A 22443-nucleotide genomic window follows, 5' to 3' on the forward strand; every position below is an offset into this window, starting at 1 on the left:
CTGCTCTTGTAGCCACAGTATTTATATGGCTAGTCCAATTAAGTTTCTGGTCAATGGTGACCCCCAGGATGTTGATGGTGGGGGATTCGGCGATGGTAATGCCGTTGAATGTCAAGGGAAGATGGTTAGACTCTCTCTTGTTGGAGATGGTCAACGCCTGGCACTTGTCTGGCGCAAACGTTACTTGGCAGTTATCAGCCCAAGCCTGGATGTTGTCCTGGTCTTGCTGTGTGCGGGCTCGGACTGTTTCATTATCTGAGGGGTTGCGAATGGAACTGAACACTGTGCAAACATCAGCGAACATCCCCATTTCTGACCTTATGATGGAGGGAAGATCATTGATGAAGCAGCTGAAGACGGTTGGGCCTAGGATGGTTCGTTAAGGATATCAAAGGACATGGAGTTGAGGTGCAGGTCAGCCATGATTTAATTGAATGGTGGAGCAGGCACTAGTGCAACAATATGCTGTGGTAAAAAGCACCAGGATGGAACTTCACCACACATTGAGTTCCTGATCTCAGCTGAACCACTTGAAAAAGATACCAAGCAGAGGGAGAAATATCCCAGGGTATTATGCCCTCCCTCCACCCCCACCCAAACAGCTGGTTAGAGAGAGACATTCGCACAGCACCAACAATGCAAACTCATGGGACTGACAGTAATTCTCAGCATTTATCTCATATGGGCGATGGAGTGGGGAAGGGGGGAGTAAAATATGAGAGAGAAAGAAACACAGAAAGAGAGAGTGAGAGAGATAAAACCACAGAATCATTATTTCAAGCTATCAATAAGTAACATGCAATTGTTTAATAAATTAATAAACAGCACATACTGATTTTATGCACAAGTCTGAGTTCACTCCTCAGATCCTCCTGATAGAAGGGTGTCAAGGAGGACTTGTAGTGAAGAAGCTGTGGAGGAGTTCTTAATAGAATATCTCGGAATCTGGTGAGTTCTATTTCTTCCTCTTCTTCGTCGAACTCCCCTTCAAATTCATCATCAAGCGCTGAGGACATAAAAGCATCGTGTCGACTGAATGGCAGGTTAGAAAAAAAATCCAAAGAATGAAAATAAATAAGGTTGACACCAAACAGTCCCACTGATTAAATCCGATTGAACGCTATTCTGGATCCCCTCAGACGAGTCAGTAATGAAGCAATATATTGTACCAATGCAGCTTGTCAATCATTTAGTGGCAGGATGTGGGTTTGAGATTACAATTCCCTGCATAGTGAGCCTTCAATCGGAGTTGTGTGATCTGGCAGAGATCAGCTGCTTCCCAATAGGAAGGAACATTCAACAGCTGAATCTCCCTGATCCTCTCTTGTGCACTTCAAAATTTGGACCTCGAGTGGCAAAGACAGAGCCTTGAGAGCAGAATACTTTCATACCCTATTGGCTGAAGAAGGGTGCATTTCATGTGTGTGGGGGAGTGGGGTGGGTGGAGAGGAGCCTAAATAAAGAGAAAATAAATGCTAAATCTGAGGGATGATAAAAACTAAACAAAATATCATACTGACCAACCTCCATGTTGGAAGCTTCTTTGACTTTCCTAATACAGATTGTAGGAACGCTCATATCCATTTGACTGGTCAGACACACATCCATTTAACCAACAACAGAATAATCCAAAAGATTGAAGAAAATAAATAATTCAGCATAGAATGATCATTTAAAATACCTCCATTGACATTCCCCTTGAATCCACTCAATAGCAAGTAAAGTTTACTCCGAAATTGGCCATGAGAATGAACACTTCAGAGCTTCTCATGACATAGCCATCATAAGTTTACTTGAATAGTAAAATCAATTTGAACTCTCAACAGAAAAAAATTATACAAACAGAACACATATCAAAAGCTGGTGGTTTAAAAGTAAATCCACAATGTAACACTCCTAAATTGCACGGCTTGAAACACTCGGCAGTTTATTCTCAGAAATCACGGCTCAATGGTTTGTATATTTCACGTGTTTTAGTCATCTTTACTCACGAGTACAGCTTTGTCTGTCTGTGTCCAGTCTGTATCCTCCCTGACACGTACACTGATAGGATCCAAGGGTGTTTATACACAGATGGTCACAGCCAGCATTGTCTGCTGAGCACTCATCCACATCTATAAACAGAAATAGGAACATAAACATAAGTAAGCATGGAATGAGACAATGTCATTTGACCCATGAAGCCAGCTCCTTCTACAGGTCATATGCAATCCATTTAATGCCCTGAGGGAAACTTTTATAGAAATTCCCAAAGGCTATCAGGAAAACTGAGAAAGTTCATCTATAATAACAATTCCACTATTCAACCCTAGTCTGCTGCCCACCAAACAGCATGTTCCCTATATCAGCAGCACAGGAATCATTGGGTTCCAGGGTGTACTTGATTAATTCAGCCAGAAGCTTGGTTCCTACAACCACCAATCTCATTCCCAACCAGATAGGAGACAGATCCTTTAAATGCTTCGTGAAGTGCCCTGTTTTCTGAACAATATTTTTTTTAGAAAAGGGGTCTGTATTGATTCTGTTAAACGCAGAGCTTTTGAAAGTATTATGACCCCCTCTCAGTCTGACCATGCCTCAATCCATCCTCAGCTGAAAGGTCAAGCATCCAACTGCTTCCAGGCCTTGGTCTCTGTAACTGCCAATGCTGTAACTACTAACATAGCATGGCAACAACCCCAGAGTGTCTCTTCTCCTTCAACGTTTTCTCCCTCCCACCATGGTCGAGGTTGAGGCCACCCGCCTGCCTCACATCCATTTATTTTTAAATGGAGATTGATTGAAAGATTCAATGAACAAAAAAACTGTTTGAAAATTGCATAACTTAAACTGCTGCGATATGAGCAGCAAGGTATAAATTAGCCAAATTCTTAATGGTGCTACAAGTTTACACAGGGAACTGTCTAACTAGATTTCTAGCACCACATACTGAATGCATTATTCCACAGGATACGCACAGAAAATTACCACCAAATGGATAAACAGAAGGTGGCAGATAACAGGGAATGTAAGAATGTCCCAGGAGGTAACTGAGACATTCCCCTTGTTTCCGTCATTTTCATATTAGCCAGATTTAATTTCAGTTCTATTACCACATAAACCCAGTCTGGGATTGACCTTGAATAGAACCGTGTGTTTTCACAGACTGCATTTTTCAGCAAAGTCCCTGAAGCTCTACAAAATTAGACAGTTGGGGCAGTGATTTGCATAAAACTATTTTACATAGATGCTTGGAGATTTCTACACAAATCATCAGCTTCCCTGTCTTGGCAGAGCTTTGAGGTCTCCACAGAAAAATTCACTCAGTGAAAAAATGCACAACCCTAATTAAGTGCTGCAAGGACCTAATAAATTGTGTTTTTTTCAGGGCTACCCTCCCCCCCTCTTAAGGTCTCTCTGCTCACTTTATGCAGGTCCTTGCACAATGCAACATCTCTGCCTGGGAGGATAGAAAAGCAGGCAGCCTGTTCCCAAATGTCTGCATTGCTGCTCTGTAAAGATCAATTCAAAGCTGTACAAAACACAAGCTAGATGCAGAGTAAAGCTCCCTGGAGTTTGCCTTTCACCCTCACTATACCATCACAGCTGCATCCATCCATGTTCAGCCTGTATCCTGCTCGACAGCTGCATTCGTAGCCTCCAGGATTGTTATTACAGTCCTGTGCACAGCATGCCGTGTCAGTCTCACACTCATTGGAATCTATAAGGGATAGGAAAATTAGAAACAGTCAACTTTATAGTGACTTGAACTCAGTTTATAGCAGAGAAACATTGACTCAATCACCAGAACCTTAGACAGCAAGTTTCATATAGGTCTACTTTATCATGAGACCTGTTAGTCAGATAGTGTTAGGCAACACCATCAGGGTGACAGTTGGTTACATAACCAGAGGGCTGTACCATCATGAAGTTTCCTGTTCATACAAAAACAGGACTCACTATCATGACATCATTTACTCACAGTAGTAGTTGCACTAAGATCAAAAAAGTAAGTACAAATAAGAAGGCCATGTGGCTCATCTAAATGACCCTTCCATAAAAAATGTTAGTTTTGAGCACTATTTCAAAATAAAGCACGACTGCAGGACAAGGGATGTAGGTACAAACTAGTAAAAAGCAAGTTCAGAACTAATAAGGATGCACGCCTTCACTCAAATAGAGATTAATAGGTGGAATATCCTAGAAGGATAACTCAGTCCTCTGAACGAGGTATCAATCTCTTGACCCTTCCCTGCACTACTTCCAGGGCTTGGTTGCCTCCATTGTGCCTCGGAGCCAGAACTGAACGTAATACTCAAACTGCAGCCTGACCAGAGCATTGTACAGCTACAATAATCAGACTGCAATGGTTCTGCATTATTATAGGAAAAGGAAACTTCAGTAAAATGGGTGACTGGTGATATTCAGACTCAATAGAATATTACATTTACTTTTTATGCATGTCAGATACAGCCTTGAGATGTAAAGATCCAGGTTACTGTGTTTCTCTCCAATTGCGCTTTAGTCGTGTTAAACATAGGAACAGAAGTAGGCCATTCAGCCTCTCAACCAGGTTCTGCATTCAATTAGATCATGGCTGGTCTATATCTCAACTCCATTTACTCGCTATAACTTCATATCTTTTGATACCCTTACCTAACAAAAATCTGTCAATCTCAGTTTTAAAATTTTCAATTGACCTAGCCTCAACAGCTTTTTTGGGGGGGGGGGGGGGGGGGGGGGAGAGAGAGAGAGAGAGAGAGTTCCAGATTTTCACTACCCTTCTTATGAAGAAGTGCTTCCTGACATCATCCCTGAACAACCTAGCTCTAATTATAAGGTTATCCCCCACCAGAGGAAATAGTTTCTGTCTAGTTACCCTATCAACTCCTTTAATCATCTTAAACACCTCAATTAGATCACCCCATAATTTTCTAATCACCCCTTAATCTTAAAGCCTAGCAGATGAAAATATAGTTACTGATTATGATAACAAATGCCACATGGGTTTGACTGGAGATGCTTAGATGTTGCAGTACCAAGACATGTGCGTCCATCGGAGTCGAGGAGGTATCCCTGATTACAAGAGCAGTAGGGCCCATTAGTTGTGTGTTCGCAGTGGTGAGTACAGCCACCATTGTCCCTCTCACAGCTGTTCACAATCTCCATTTCAATACCTGTCGGGAAAAAGACAAAGATACATTGCGGGCAAGCTCTCTGCCAACAATACATCAACCACTCAATACGATGAAGCGGAAATTCAATGCTGATTCTGCTGGTCTCCCGCTGTAATTCAGACAGAAATGAGACCTGGTCACACCATTTCCAGGAGTTTCTGATTTGACTTGCAAGAGGCTGAACTTGTGTCTGCCCTTAAAAGGCCAATGACGGGCTGGGTCCAGGGTCAGAGGTGGGGATTCCCTAAGCTGGGATTTCCCACTCCATTACATCAGTCAGGACCTGGCATTTATGTAGCTACCAGTATGCCTAGTGAGGTGAGGCCTCCACAAGGGAGCATGTGGGTCCCACCAGTGAAGTCCAGACCAGGAAAGTAACCTGGACATCCAAAGAAGTGAAAAAAAAAGTTTGGAAATGCAACCAAATCAACCCCTTGGTTCAGGAGCTGATCCGACCAGTACTGTAAATTTGGGTAGGGTCAGTGCTAGAAGGTACCATCAGACACAGTCCTGGCTTAACAGTTGGGATTGCGTCCCATTCAATTTGGTGCTCTGGTCATTGTATGAGGACTGGCCGACAAAAGATTTCAGTTTTTGTACACAGGTGGAGGAAGTCCCCTCAACGTAAACGCATTTCCCAATTGCTGAGATGTAAAAAGAGAATTCCATCCACAGTAGTATTTATATTGGGATGTATCACTATGATGCACCATTCTATGACAGTTACATCGACAGAGAACTCAAGCAGATTGACAGTTGTCGCTGCACAAACTCGATTACCATGAATTTCCTTTGAAGTTAAATAAAAGAAAAATCATGATGTGAAAAGTTTAGACCATTTAAACTTCAAGACTTTTATAGCAACAACTGCTTCTGAACAGTATTGTAGTAATCGTCTGTTTACAAGGGGCATTGGGGACCTCATTGCCCTTGTTTTGGCATACCTGTACCATGTATCATTTACAGTGTGAGAGAACACTCTTTAACCGGTCGCTCAGAATGTATCACCGCTCTACTCGTCATGGGTAATGCCCATCCTCCGTGAAGTAACTCTGGGATTGGCCGAGAATAGAATTCAACCATGTAGCAGAATTGTGAGTTCAAATCTACGCCTACCACTTGTCAGCATAGCATGATAATTCATCAGCCACTCTCGCCTCTGAGTCAGGAGTTTGTGCGTTCAAGTCCTACTCCAGAGACTTGAGCACATAATCTAGGCTAACACTCTAGTGTCGTACTGAGGGAGTGCTACACTGTCGAAGGTGCCGTCCTTCAGATAAGACGTTAAACCAAGGCCACGCCTGCCCTCTCAAGTGCATGTAAAAAATCCCATGGCGCTATTCAACGAAGAGCAGGGGAGCTTTCCCACCTGTCCTGACCAATATTTATCCCTCAACCAACATCATTAAAACAGGTTATCTGAGTATTATCTCATTGCTGTTTGTGGGACCTTGTTGTGCGCAAATTAGATGATGCATTTCCTACATTACAATAGTGACTACACTTTAAAAGTACTTCATTGGCTGTAAAGCGCTTCGGGATGTCCTGAGGTCGTGAAAGGTGCTATATAAATGCAAGTTCTTTCTTTATCTGTCTGTTGTGCCGCCTGACCTATAAGGTTAATTTTGAATATCTTTGGGAGGGGAAAACATCAAAACTGTGAATCATGCTGTGACTTGGCAGTGGTGCAGAGCTTCACCATGGATGTGTCTCAATTACCATCACTTTGTTGATGGCACAGAAGTGACGATAATGAGATGTTCTCCTTGTGCACACCTGGTTGATTACACATGCCATGCTTGATGACAGTACTTACGGTAACACTGCTTCCCATCAGCACCCAGCTCAAATCCAGGGTTACAGACACAGGTAAATGATCCCAGGATATTGACGCAGCGATGAGCACACATTGCAATTCCCGTGGTACACTCATTAATGTCTGAAAAGAAAAGGTCAGGCATTAACAGAGAAAACAGTAAAGCACTCATCACGAAGAACAACAGGGTCCTTCACTGCTGGCCACAGGGAGAAAGAGATCAACAGGAAGATAATACACCAGCTGACGCTAAGTAGCCCTTCAAGTCATTGCATATCCTATTACTCCCATCCCACATGCTGCGTTAGTATACGAAATAATTGTTCTTTTTTATCAATTCAAAAATATTTACAAAAATGGTGGATGATCCTCACAACTTTCCAATGACCCCAAATCATGGAGCTTCACGCGCAGTGACTTCCAAGCATTGTCCATTGCACAGGAGACGCCGCCTTGTATAAGCCATGTTTACTCAGTGAGGTAAGGGTTAAGGGCACTAAATACACTTGAAATTCGATATGGTCACGTTCCCAGGAAAGGATGAAATAATGATGCAGTGATGTGTAACAGAATGGAGCTTGACCTCCCGCTGGACTACACCAGTGGCGATCAAATAGGTCATTAAAAAATTGTGACAGAAAGCAATTTAAGACATTAATGGAGGAGTTCCTCTCAGATTTAGAGTACCATCATTATTTACTGGGACCCCACTCGTCCTGAAGAGTTTACAAAGAGATAGCAGCTGTTAGTGAGGCAGTAAATTCTAACTTTGTACTTGAGGGGTGTGAGAGGGAGACCAGCCATACTGTTGCAGTAAATTCTAACTCCTGCTGCTTTTATATCGGGTTTAATGGGGTGCGAGGCCCAATGGCTCCTGATGCTTGGATTATGCACTGTTAGCACCAACCCCAAATTGGAACTTGCAGGATTTTCTAAGGCTGGGAAGACCTATTAAAAGAAGCCAATTTTAATGACTCTGGAAAATTTACTCTGGCGTTCTCGCCAGTAGCACGAGACCCATACGTTTGTTGCTGGCAACCCTAGCACTAGGTGCATAGCCACAGGTGGGTCTGGTTGGGAGCTGGGTATCTATGCATGTGCTCAATATGAAATGGAAATGTCTGACACCTTGGAGAGTTCCATTACTATCGGTCTATACTCCACAACACTATAGTACAGCCCATTACTACACGGAAGTATTCAGCCGAGATCTCACCCAAAGATTTTCCAAAGAAGGCATCGGAAGATCCAAAAATATCAACAGCACTTCCCTAAACCAGGACGCTTGAGATGATGTAAACCCACTTTGGAGGATCCAGCTTTCAAGAAAATCAGTAATGTAAACTAAACAAATTCATTTATTTAACAGGAAGCAAAGTTTAGGGTCCTGATCAGTAACTGAAGTGATAAATAAATAAGCTGTGAACAGAATTCTGTGGGATACGCTTTCCAAATAAAAGTGTACCATGAGAAAAGACAATATTGCTATTATTGGTTTGTGGAGTTAGCTACGTACAGTACTGTTTTCTGCCACTCTGAAAAGCAAAGTGTCGTAGCAGCAGTTTAAACCCAAGAACCAATTTAGGTCATTGGCCGTCCACTATAAGTTGGGGCCCACCCAAATTTTAGCAGAGTTTCTGATTTCAACCCCTGGGGCCGGGATTCCCGGGCCTTCTCTTTCACACCATGTGAAAGAAGGCGAGAAGGCCCGGAACTAACAGCCTTTCTGGCACAGCTTGCGGGCCCGGAGAAGCAGGAGTGCTTCCCCAAGGCCCAACAAGCCGACCTGCAGTGACCCCCCAATGATCGCGGGGCCCCCCACACCCCAATCTCCACCCCCCCACCCCCCACAATAATCACCAATCCCTGCGATGATGCCTAATCCCACCCCCCCCAACCATTGCGGACCCCACGATGACCCCCGATCCCAACAACCAATGATCGCGGGACCCCGTGATGACCTCCGACCCCAACACCCACCCCCATGATTGACTCCTCCCCCATGACTCCCATGCTCACCCATGACCTCGTGTCCACCCATGCCCCATGCCCACCCTTGCCCCTGTGCCCACCCGTGCCCCCCCCATACAATCAAAGATTTACCTGAACACATCCTCTCCCTGGTTGCTCTCCCTTACTACTGAGGCCAGCCTGTCAATCAGGCCAGCCAGTCTGACGACAAACCCACAAAAAAAATAAAAGACGTCCTTATGTCAAAATCATAAGAACATCCGGGAAACCCATACTTCCCAGTTTTCCATCCGCAATTTGTCATCCTCCCCCCCACCCCACCCCGTCCCCTTCCCGGCTCGGGGTGAAAATCATGCCCTATGACTGGGTTAAATATGGTTCTCGTGTAAAGTGAGATTGAGCTAGTGGTCCCTGCAGACTACTGTGATCTTAACGATATTTCACACCCAGGATATTTCCCACCCTGGATAATCACCCAGCGATATCTCACGGTTTCCTTACCATCACAACTTTTCCCATTCGCCGTTAGCTGATATCCAGGATTACATCCACATTGTGCAATTCCACCTTCGTTGTGGCATATGTGGCCACACCCACCATTCCTCTCATTGCACGGATCTTTCACTGGTGATCAAAAAACAAACAAATAAATAAACTCTGAGCACTTGACTTGGTGTATTGCAGTGGCAGCTTACTGGAACATTCTTCGATATCAGACAGCCAGTGCACAGAAGGGGCTACATCTGCACTTACCAGAACATCGTCATGAATTTTACCATAAGGCTGCAGGTCCACCATACAGTGGAGTTAAGTTTGTCTCGTTTGGGGAAACAATTGTGCATGTTGAGTCAAGTTAATGGCTTTTTTTTTCATTTGTGTTCACAGTCCTGCAGACTTTCCCATGTTGGCCGCCTAGTTTTTTAAAAATTTGTTTTCTAGTTTTTTAAAAATTTATTGCCCATGAATAGTTATCCTGAGAAGATGCTGTTGGGCCTTCTTTTTGACTGCTGCAGTCCTTGTGGTGATGGTGCTCCTGCAATGGTATCAGGTGGGGAGTGCAAGGATATTGACCCAATATCGGCGACAATGAAGGAATGACAATATATATCCAAGTCAGGATGGTGTACGCCTTGGAGGGGAACTTAGGGGAAGCGGAGCTATATTAATAAGGCGCAAATCCACTCTCACACCATAGTTACGCCAAAGCTTTCCTGGAATTTCCGGGCCATACTTTACAATCAGGTGGCTTGCTAGGCCACTTCTGAGGGTATTGAGTCAACCACGTAGCGTGGTACTGGAGCCACATGTAGGCCAGACTGGGTTGGGGGACAGGCTCCCTTCCCTGAAGTATATTACTGAACCAGTTCACTTTTTACAACAATCTGGAAGTTTTCATGGTTTTTTTTTTACAGTGCTAGCCCACAATTACCAGGTTTATTAATTTGGTGTGGTTTGAACTAATGACCTCTGGGTTACTGGTCCACTAAGGCTACTGTACTGAGTGTAACATTTCCATTTCTTACACTACCCAGCCATCTGTGTAAGACTTATTGTAGTGCTCAATTTTAGTGGCTTTGTACAATGATGAACGCACAATGGGAATTGGAGGTGTCAATGCTCAAACTCATTTAACTTAGGATCCAGCAGAGAGAGGAGCCATTCTTCCCTTTAGTCTAAGCTAGATTTCAAAATTGACATTGATAGATTTTTGTTAGGCAAGGGTATTAAGGGTTACGGAACCAAGGCGAGTAGATGAAGTTAAGATACAGATCAGCCATGATCTAATTTGAATGGCGGAACAGGCTCAAGGGGCTCGATAGCCTACTCCTGTTCCTATGTTCATCGTTGGAAAAAAACTGCTTTTTTTGAAACACTCACTTTGATTACTGAAAAGGATTAGGGTTAGCTAGTGCGTTAGATACCAGGAGTATCATATGATCATTTGGTAAGCATGTTATTGAGGAAGGCTCTTGAAAACATTATTTTTAATTTTTCAAAGGTTTAGAACAGGACAAAAGCTGCCTTTCTCTCACCTCCCAAACCCCCGTGATTTGATGGACTGCTAGAATTCCCTCCCTCCTCCCCCCACCACTTTTACGTACTGTGACCCTCCATGCTTAAGACTGTAAATCTCATAACTTACATTCACAGTGTTTCCCATCTCGCTTCAGCTGGTAGTTCGGTCGACACTTGCATTGGTAGTGGTCTACACTGATCTGCACACACTCATGCTCACAGCCGCCATTGTTCATGGAACAGGAGTTGACAGCTAACAGGTTTCAAAATAGAAAATAGAAATTAAACTTTAAAATCACACTGGAGCCGACTGTCCTGTGGCCCCTGCATCTAGGCACTAGGCTGGCGGCGAGTAACCGAAGTGCGCTCCATCTGCAATGACCTAAACCTGTCTGTATATCCACGTTCAGGTCATTTAAGCGGCCCAGACATTCTCCAGCCACAGGCCTACCCACTAGAGCCTCAACGTGGGGAGAGGAAAATCAGCCACTGCTGTGGGTCTGTCAGGCTGCAGTGATTGGGGCTTACTGGCTGCTGTCCAAAATCTGCAATCAGAAGGCTTTCAGTGCCAATCTCTGGCCCAAGGTCCCTGTTAAAAAAAAGAGACACCTCTGGATACTTCTGTGTTTGCTGCCTCCTCCTCTCTGATCCTCCAATTAGAGAGGGGCTCAGCGGAAGGACCTAAAGCCACATTTCTGACCCATCTAAATGTGCGCTGTGCCAATGAACAAACAGGAAAATGAAGTGAGCGGGTCAAAAGTGCCCTTCCCACCTTATTTAAGTGACTGCCCACGGCCTACACCTATTGTAGGCAGACTCCCTGCCCCTTTCCCTGCTCAGCAACATAAATGGGGCAGAGAGCCAGCATTACAGATCACCACCCTTTTCTCCTGTGCATGCATTCCTCAAATAGGTACTCTTGGGGGTGCAAGGGTTATGAAAATCAGTTCTGCTGACTCCACTCTCAGAGGTGTGTGTGTGTGTGTGTGTGTGTGTGTGTGTGTGTGTAGAATGAGCAACAATTTAAAAAGCAATTAAAGTTGTTGGGTCAAGATCCAGGACAACACCTTGAATCAAGATTTAAAGAGGTCAAAATACCAATATAAATAGCACCGCATAGATGATCAGCAGATGAACAGTGACTGTAACAGTCTGTGTAATTAATGTTCCCGTTTCATTACAGACAACAGAGATCCCACTAATCACAGCATCTCTTAACCTCTAGGTTTATCTGAAAGTTACTCATCTTCCCAAAGACTTGAACATCCACTCAAAGTGGTCACGCTAAGATGCGATTAAGCAGAAACAGCATCAAATAACAACAGTTTAACTTTAATGACAGTCTTTCCTTTAATAAGTCTATGACCTTTTGGCTTCAAAGTGATGCTTGTTTAATGACGTGGAAAAATCCAGGATTGTTTTTCCCCCGAGGTAAAGTTTCTTATTTGCCCCACTCCCCAGTTCTCTTCAAAAGAAAGGCTTTGGTGTCTGTTTTGCGGCAAACACATCTCCAGCCTACTGTGTAAAAGAATGGGATGCCATCACTGCATTTTGCACCTGCCACTCAAATTAACACCTATCCATCAAGATCTGAGATAGGGATCAAAGCATTAGGGACTTAGCAAGAAAAACACAAAGGGTATGAAAGGCATGTAAAACCAACCAGGACTATTCAGTTATGGCTTTCAGCTTGAGGCTTAGAGGCCTAACCTCAACTCCTGTACAGGCTCAGTGTGGATTATTAAATACAGTAAGACAGTGGTGAATGGGCTAGAACATGACACACAATGTGGTTTAGCTTTTCCGATCGTCATGCTGATGTTAACCCATTAAAATGAATGGGTTACTGTTGATGTTACGATCGGAAAACCTAAGCCTCCTGTGTTTAATTTCTGTCGCAGACGCCACTCTCAACTTAAGGTTTTGCAGAGGGTATTTGGTCGGTTAGATGTGGCCATGCAAAAACCAATCAAAAGGTACAAAAGTAGCAAACACAGGAATGTTGTGCAAGTATGTTAAATGTGCACACAGGAATTTTGCTGAATGGAATTGCTACCATCAAGGATGAGACAAATGTCTGAGCTGGCATATGAGACAGAAAACGTTATTATATCGCCATCTTATTACACTGGCAGCACGTACCCAAATCACTGTTGGTGCATAAAGAGGGACTACCACACCTAGATACATGTAGAAAGTAATTGCAGTTCCTGATGGCAGGCAATAACGGTTCACTTGGCAAATGTTCTGTCGCACAGAATCACTGTAGCTGATGATATGCAGTGGGAGATTAGTGTAGTTGGGTGTGGAGGAGGGAGAAATTATCGACAAAGTTTCAAAATTTAAAGGAACAGTGTCCCCCAGAGTGAATTTACCTAATGGATGAAGAGACTTTACTACTTGTATATAAGGGTTAAAGAAACAAAGAAGAATTGTGTTCCTAAGAGTATATGATAAGGAACCATTGTACCTGGTAGCACATAGCAAATGATACTGTTGAATTTTGGCAGTAACAAGAGATCTCTCAATTGGCAATGTGTAATAAGAAATTGCTGTCCCTGGTAGTGGTAGTGATTACTGTCCCTAATGGCATGTAATGAGGGATCACCACTTTAGCCTAGTTCCATACTTTCCTTCCCTGTCCCATTTTGTATGTCTTGCCTGCACCAGTGGTTTAATCATGAAAATATTCGACCATGTCACCCATGATCTCTTACAAAGGGAATTCTTTTGCTCTTCTTCAAATGCCCCATGTATCGGCAGTGCAGAACAAGTAAAACAGTTGTCTGTTTGCTTTAATCTTTTTTTTTGTGAGGGAATAAAATCTCTCCATTTTCTCCCTGGTTCCTCTCCTCTCCCAACATCAAGCACAATGTGCAGCCAATGTAGTTCGGAGCCAGTGGGGGCAGAACAACCTGGTCACACTGCTCCATGGTGCAATGCACTGGCGCTTTAACATGTTGGGCCAGGGTGCCACTCAAATTCAGATACTATATTAAAATTGCACGTAGCTGACAAAGCAGCTCGGTGTTGCTGCATATTAGTCCAGCGGCACAATGCACCAGGCAGCTGTAGGATGCACGGTCTAGGCCTCACGGTTCACCATGTTGTGTACTTTTAATATTTGAGAACTCCCAGGGAGAAGGAACAAAAAGAACAACAAAAAAAAACAAAGGGCAAATCAGCCTAGAGCACCCTTCACAGCTCCTCCCAGAAATTAAATTTAAAATTTTAATTTAAAATTCTCATTCTTGTATTTAAATCCAGTTCTGGTTTGGGGCTGAAATCAGCACTGAAAGCTGCTTTTACATATATGCAGCGCCTCAAGATTAGATAACATGTACAGTGTAGCCCATTTTCCTAGTCCATTATGTATCATCCCAATGGTATTATTTCATCACTTGATAATATGCTCTTTTTAGTATCGACAACCAATCTAAATCAGAAACCCTAAGTCAACTGAATTAGGTGAGTTCTGTTTAGGTCACTGAATGTGATGGTCCTGCAATGCAAAATAATGGTAGTTCTTCCCCATACTCTGCAGTGGTTAAATACACGCACGGGTAAGAACTGTCACCATTTCACCTCCTACAGGTGAACTAAGACTTCAGAGAACTTAAACTTAAGATGACTTAAACCCAAATTGGTTTAAATATTCATGGGTGCACACGTGTATTTTTCCTTCATTACATCATAAGCAGCGCCACATACAGCATGGGTTAGACATCAGGCAAAGCTTCCTATACACTATCTCATCAAGTGCTCTCAAACTGGATCAAACAAAGGCTAAATACAGAGTAAAGATTCCTCTTCACCCTTCCATCAAGCATTCTCTGGTCAAATATCGCACTGCTTAGACAGATGTGAGTGAAGCTCCCTTTATATAACCCAGTTCTCCACATTTTACCTCATTAGCGTGGAGCAAAGCAATTTGAATATTAAATACTGTTTTTTAGTATAAAATTGTAACCCTGTCAATAAACCTCAGCTAACAAAGTTGCAAATATTAACTTCTTACTTGTTTCCTAAACAGGCCAACCGGTCAGAGAGAAAGCAAAGAGGAAAACATTTTTTAAAACTGTGTTTTAACTTTCTCAAGATGTTGATTTACAACCAAAAGGTCAGCGTATTCACTGGGCTCTGGGACTGCATGAATAGAGGGTAAGGTTTTCAAAGTAATTGTTCAGTTTTGTACAGTGGGATCAGCAGGTCCCCTTATACATGATACCAGACAGCTATGTGCCCACTTACTGATGCATGTGCGACCATCTGCATGAATCTTATACCCAGGTTCGCATTCGCAGTAAAAGGACCCTTGGGTATTGACACAACTTTGCTGGCAGCCTCCGTTGACTACATTGCATTCATCAACATCTGCATGGAAAAAGAAAAAAAAAAGTTCAGGCACAGGCATAACAGAGCATGATAATCTTTTGAGGACAAAGTAACTGGTGTAATAAATGTAAACAAACTGTAAAATAAATAATTGGTAACCTTTCATGGTGATAAACCAGCACGCTGCACCAAGAACCAATAAAATGTTCCTGCTAAATTGAGCCAGTCTGGCTGACTCAAGGAGAGAAAAATCAGATGGTAGCTGTATTCACGTTGTTCTTGGCATCTCCAATTAGCTACCCAGAGGCCCAGGAATAATTCAGCAGCCATCCCTACGGTCAGGGGATGATGTATTGCACAGGAGGATCAAAAGTAAAACATCCTTTCAAGCTATTCTGGGCACCATTTGAATCTTTGTAATTCAGAAGAGCAGTAGTCCCTATTTAAGGTGTCCTCACCAGCCATACAAAAAGCATAATGTAAAGACAGGGGCAAGTATTGTATGTTATAGAGGCCATATAAAGGACTGAAGACATCATATCATATAAGGTGTGCTGTGTGCATTATATAGAGAAACGTGGGCATTTTAGAAAACTGGACCAAACTAGGTGCATTATATGGCTTCTCCACAAAAGAGTGAACCCTAAACTGCATGTGTTACAGTGAGGAGCACATTACATCTGATATGGCCTCTCCTTAATGTAGGAGCTGTAAATAAGGTGCATTATATCTAAGGTCAGGATACCATACAGATTATTACAATTTGGGGCACGTGAAAGCAGTTTACATCATGGGAGATGTTGTAAGAGAGCATATTTTATAAGTGACAGATGCCATTGGGGTCACGGGTACAAAATTCTCCAACCCCTCAATAAGAATCTCAAAAAGAGTACTGGCTACTTCCTGCTGGCATTGCTCCAAAACAGAGAGAGCAAAACTGAATCAAAAGGACAAGAACACGCTCATGGGTAACTGAAATATCACATCAGTGCACCTTTTACATTGTGACTCACTCGAGTGGGAAAATAGCAAATTCAGTAATGACTCAAGTCGGCAACAACTAAACCAACTTGACAGCTGCAGAAAGGGTCAAAGACAAAACATGAAGGAAAAATATTTCCAGCGAGCAATGGCAGGGAGCTGAGAGCACCAAACCCTGGAAGCTGCTAACTCCAGTCTTTATTTTGATTGGGAGCCCACTGACAGAAGCCACGAAGGAAAAGCCCCAAGGAGCTTTCTACTTAGCTTATGCAAACAGAAGGGAAAAGGAAACTATCTTTATGAAAACAAAGCCTGGAGGGTCAGAAAAATATTTGGTACCTTCTGTACTTAGTAAAGCAAATAAGATGAGGCACTTCATCTTCTCGAATGGTGGAGCACTCGGTGATGCCCACCCTCCATCTGCCCATTACTTTTACAGTCCAACGCAAATGTTGAACTGCTGTCAGTTGTGTCTTTACTTTTCCAAATTCTCCGAAATGTGAGTGCGTTTCTGCATTTGCCGCTGTGCACGTCTGTTGTTGCTACAATGCAGCTTCCTCCAACCATATTCTCCCATCCTCCATCCAAAGCACCGACTCACGTTAGGACAAGGTGTCATGGGTACTGTCCCCCCTCATGTACTTCACCCAAGCGGTCATTCTTCATGTGCAAATATAGATATTGGTCAAAGCAGAGCACTAGTCTGATCCTGTGCTCAGTTTCTACTGGAGCCATTAGACAGAGATGTGAAGCAGGGACCTGAGTGATTTATCCCCTCATTCACTCAGGGCACTGAGGCTAGTCTGCAGCATTCCTACCATCAGCTCAGCAATAATTCACTAATTCTGTACGGCTCCTAGCTTCATAAAATGTTACAGCACAGAAAAAGGCCACTCAGACAATCAAGTATTGTGTAGCACCTTTCCCAACAGTGCCATCAAGGGATCTCAGGTTGCTACCACTGGATGAGGTGACAAAACAGTCAAGCGATTGGGCAGCACTTCCAGCTTTCTACAGAAGATAATCATTTTTTCTCTTTTTCATTTACTGTGCAGAAACAGAGCTTCCGCTGTGCCAAGATCAGAACTCACTTCCCCTGCACCTCAGAGCAGAAGTTTTGTGAGTAGGTGCAGTGGAAATCAAGACAAATGAGTGGATCGCAGCCCCAAGTAAATGGGAAAGCCGTGCCTAGGTAAATAATGCAGCAGTATCCCAAATGGATTATGTTACAGCAGTAAAAATCCTGTTCCTGTTAAGGGAGATTTATAAAAATAATAATAAAGGGTTATCTAAGGAGTATGCCAAGCCACCATTTGTTCATTTCTCTTTAACTAATAAACAAGATGGCACCAGAGGTGGCATTAGCATACTCTCATCTCATCATTGGAAACTCAATATTCATTCTCCATTGTATGGATGTAAGTTAGGCCATTTATGGCTAAAATTGCATGCATTTAAATGTTTTCATCAATGGAGACAAAGGGGTTGATTTTAAGTCAAGGGTAGGAACGCAGCTTTAAAAAAGCCTGATGTGGAGATGCCGGTGATGGACTGGGGTTGACAAATGTAAGGAATCTTACAACACCAGGTTATAGTCCAACAGTTTTATTTGAAAATCACAAGCTTTCGGAGGCTTTCTCCCCCAGAAAGGTGGCACACAGTGTATGCCCATTTGTCAGTGGTGTGCAATCCACCTCCAAATTTGGTGACACAGTTTATTTGATTTATAGATAGAATTGCAACAAATGTGATAGTGATTTGCTATTGTTACACACCTTCCAGTGTGACATAGGTAAGTGACAGAGGATTGTGCAAATGATATGGCAATTCAGTTTTCTGTGCTCTCCCTTGCTGAACCTGCCACTTGAAACTTCCGTAGCTTGTTGGCAATGGTAAGTACAGGCTCTATCCCGGATAATTAATTGCATATCCAGGCTCAGTCAAGCTCATACTCCTGCCGGTTGTAATCTTTGTGGATCAAAATACCTGGCACTAAATGTTTGGAAAATCAGTTTGAAATGCAGGCTAGTTGTAAATAAGTTGGTTCCCTTGGGAAGATGCTGCTGAATAATCTGTATGTAACAGCTAAACCAGAGTACTCAATGATTGTTTCATAGTTTATTTCACCCAGTACATCTGAATGAGCCAAAAAATAAAACGAACACAAGTGTTCTCACCATACTCACAGGACCAGTGAAATACATCCTGAACCTCAGATGTTAGCTGTTTACCAGAGCCTACTACAAGAGACAATCTACAGAATGAGGGGTTTTGATAGAGTAAATAGTGAGAGATTGTTTCCACTGGCAGGAGGGTCAGTAACCAGAGGATTTAAGATAATTGGCAAAGCAACCAGAGGGGAGATGAGGAAACATTTGTTTATGCAGCGAGTTGTTATGATCTGGAATACACTGTCTGAAAGGATGGTGGAAGCAGATTCAATAATAACTTTCAAAAAGGAATTGGATAAATACTTGAAGAGGAAAAAATTGCAGGGCTCTGGGGAAAGAGCGGGGGAGTGGGACTAATTGGAAAGCTCTCTCAAAGAGCAGGCACAGGCACGAAGGGCCGGATGGTCTCCTTCTGTGCTGTATGATTCTATGATTCTATTGGAATTGTAAGCACCTTGTGCAGACACAGTTAGAGATTGGTTTAAGCCTCATGTCTGATCTGATTTATGAACAATGTTGTCACAGTAGTGATAAATCACACCCACCATTGCAGACCATGCACTGCATTCATAGTGATCAAATGGTACAGGAGCAGAACCACATATCTCTCATATACATTCATGCACACAAATCAGTTACCAAATCACATCTGGACCCCCACTTGTGCCCTCCAGGAAGCCAGTATGTCTCACCTCACTCAGCATCCTAGTTTCCAAATTTAAGCTGGGTGCCTTTGATGCCAAGTATGCGGGAACATAGGGAGACTCCGCCCTCAGTCCCACCCCTTCCACATCTGTGGCCTTGTTTGGGGCGGGCAGAAGCACCACCCTCCCCAAACCAGGCCACTGTAAACTCCCAAAATTGCAATTAATTCACATTCAGACATTAACTGACTATGGAATTATCAATATGCATTTCATGGGCCATTATCCAGGCTAAAGAGCTATGAAGCCTTCAATGTGCAACATCATAGGATCACTGAAACAAAGAAAACAATTATCCAGTCCATCTTACCTTACCCCGGTGTTTAGGTCAATGTACAGAATCTACTCAGATCCCTTCCACCTCCCACCTACCTTAGAACCAAGCCTGTATCCTTCTACTATTTAATCAGCAATTTTCCCATTTCTACTTTTAATATTTCCTCAGTCTATTCAAACGGAGTTCACATTCACTGCATCAGGTGTCAGTCTATTCAAACCGAGTCGACATTCACTGCGTCAGGTGTCAGTCTATTCAAACCAAGTCCACATTCATTATTATCAGATGGCCGATTTAACTGGCTTCCCCCGAGTATCCTTGCACAGCTTGCCAGCGATCCACCCTCCAAATCACCAGTGGTCTTATCTGGATATATTAAAATGAGAACCAGTGGCGAAGGACCTCCAAGTTTCCTAAAATTCGACTTCTGCTGCCCCCAGGATCAGTTAGACACAGTTCAGTGAGGAGCAGCAACCGTCAGGATCAGCTGGTCAAGGTGGAAGAGAAGTGTTCCAGAAACAGAAGAGGCTGCAGTTCTTTAAATTCGTTTTTTGGCAGGTAGGAAATGATTATAAAGCAGGTTTTTTTTTTAGTCATTCTGCCTGTTGACACCTGCACTTGCTTCGGACAATTTCTCACAGGGTCGAACCACCGGCAGATTTTCGAACCCCTCGCTATCCCACCCCTACCCACTGTCAGGGCTTCTCAAGAGCAAATATGGCATTCCCCATGGGTACCTATTCTCATGCTTTTTCTAGGTGCTATCTGAGGGCCAGGATTGCAGGAGGTGGTTAGCTGATCATGCTTGACAGAAGGCTCATTGGACTGAGGAGGGCCTCATCACTTATCAGTTTTTTTCTTGGCAGATTGGAGTTTCCTTTCATGTTCCACTGGTTTTGGTGCTATGAGGTGGGTGGGTGGATGGGTCACAGTTGTATAAGAAAGAAGAGAGAATGAAGTAAAGTGCGAATCAGCATTTCTTCGGATAGTGCCAGTGTCGTGCCTGAATTGGATTTGGTGATTGCAGATCCTGTCAGTTATTATTCTATCACGATTGCTTTTAATTTGATGTCTGGTTTAAGCTGTGTCTACTTTACAGTCATTGCCAAGTGAAATTAAAACTACACATTCTTACTAAGATAAATGAAATGGGAATGTTGTGATCTCATTTATACTGGGATAGAGGAATGTAAACAATACTTCTGATGATCACCATATAGTTGAAAGAATAATTTCAGATTTCTCTGGACCTCATACGTCAGCTTGCAGTTTTTTTGCTGACAGGTTAATGTGTGATATTACTTCAAGGAACGTATAATTGTTATTTACGTTAGAAATCTGCAGTTCAAGGCCACAAAAAAGTACTCCAATTTGCAAAACCTTTGACGCTGTTTAAGTTTAAAAGATATGTGCAACATCTACCTGCACCAGCCAACCAGTCATGTTGTATGACACATTTAGCATCGTCTTCAGCACCAGGACCATCATTACTGCACGGTAATCCTAAAGTGTTCCCCATAAATGTCACAATACTGCTGCTTTTCTGACAAGCAGGTAAAAAACTGAAGATCCATACTTGTTCAATTCATTACATCCCAGTGAACACAATCCATTGTAAAGATACTCACAGTTTTACAATTGTAAACAATTTTACAACACCAAGTTATAGTCCAGCAATTTTATTTTAAATTCACAAGCCTTCGGAGGCTTCCTCCTTCCTCAGGCGAACGAAATGAAATCCTCGAAATGAAATCGCATTTATAATTCACAGAACAATGCCTGGTGATCACAGACAGTTTTTTCAACTGCCCGTTGCCAAGGCAATCAGTGTGCAGACAGACAGGTGTTACCTGCAAGGTCTCAGAATATACAAATCACCAAAAAAAAACAACAAACAAAAAAAAAACAGAGAGTACGGTAGCGTAGTGGTTATGTTACTGGGCTAGTAATCCAGAGGCCTGAACTAAAATCCAGAGTCACGAGTTCAAATCCCGCCACGGCGGCTGGCGAATTTAAATTCAATTAATTAAATAAAAATCTGGAATTAAAATACTAGTATCAGTAATGATAGCCATGAAACTACCGGATTGTCGTAAAAACCCATCTGGTTCACTAATGTCCTTTAGGGAAGGAAACCTGCCGTTCTTACCCGGTCTGGCCTATATGTGACTCCAGACCCACAGCAATGTGGTTGATTCTTAATTGCCCTCTTAGGGATGGGCAATAAATGCCGGCCTTGCCAGCGACGCCCACATCCCGTGAACGAATAAAAAAAAAGAAACACAGAAAAGACAGCAACTGACCCGCCATATCAAAAACAGACAACATTTGTTCGCTGGTGGGGTAACGTGTAGCGTGACATGAACCCAAGATCCCGGTTGAGGCCGTCCCCATGGGCGCGGAACCTGGCCATCAATTTCTGCTCGACGATTCTGCGTTGTCGTGTGTCTCGAAGGCCGCCCCGGAGTACGCTTACCCGAAGGTCGGTGGATGAATCTCCGGACGCCATCCTACAACTCATCCGCTTCATCCTGGATCACAATGTCTTCACCTTCGATAACCAGTTCTTTACCCAAACACACGGAACAGCCATGGGGACCAAATTCGCACCCCAATACGCCAACATTTTCATGCACAAGTTCGAGCAGGACTTCTTCACTGCACAAGACCTCCAACCAACACTATACACCAGATACATCGACGACATTTTCTTTCTATGGACCCACGGCAAGGAATCACTAAAGAGACTACACGATAACATCAACAAGTTCCATCCCACCATCAAGCTCACCATGGACTACTCCTCAGAATCAGTTTCTTTCTTGGACACATGAATCTCCATCAAAGACGGGCACCTCAGCACCTCACTCTACCGCAAGCCCACAGACAACCTCACGATGCTCCACTTTTCCAGCTTCCACCCTAACCACGTCAAAGAGGCCATCCCCAATGGACAGGCCCTGCGAATACACAGGGTCTGCTCAGACGAGGAGGAACGCGATGGACACCTACAGAC

The 22443-nt window shown here is 43.2% G+C and overlaps 1 protein-coding gene across 1 annotated transcript in view; it reads right to left on the bottom strand.

Moving 5' to 3' along the window:
* Window positions 1–22443, bottom strand: part of LOC137331757 (multiple epidermal growth factor-like domains protein 6) — a 273387-nt gene that overhangs the window by 70254 nt on the left and 180690 nt on the right. The window contains exons 6-13 of the mRNA XM_067995739.1: window positions 15211–15333; window positions 11087–11212; window positions 9445–9567; window positions 6973–7095; window positions 5019–5156; window positions 3578–3700; window positions 1992–2114; window positions 833–1006 (exon numbers count right to left, since the gene is read on the bottom strand). Coding sequence (XP_067851840.1) covers window positions 833–1006; window positions 1992–2114; window positions 3578–3700; window positions 5019–5156; window positions 6973–7095; window positions 9445–9567; window positions 11087–11212; window positions 15211–15333 — 1053 coding nt within the window. The remainder of the gene's footprint in view (window positions 1–832; window positions 1007–1991; window positions 2115–3577; window positions 3701–5018; window positions 5157–6972; window positions 7096–9444; window positions 9568–11086; window positions 11213–15210; window positions 15334–22443) is intronic.

The sequence above is a fragment of the Heptranchias perlo genome, chromosome 13 (genome assembly GCF_035084215.1).
Source record: "Heptranchias perlo isolate sHepPer1 chromosome 13, sHepPer1.hap1, whole genome shotgun sequence".
Taxonomy (NCBI): Eukaryota; Metazoa; Chordata; class Chondrichthyes; order Hexanchiformes; family Hexanchidae; genus Heptranchias; species Heptranchias perlo.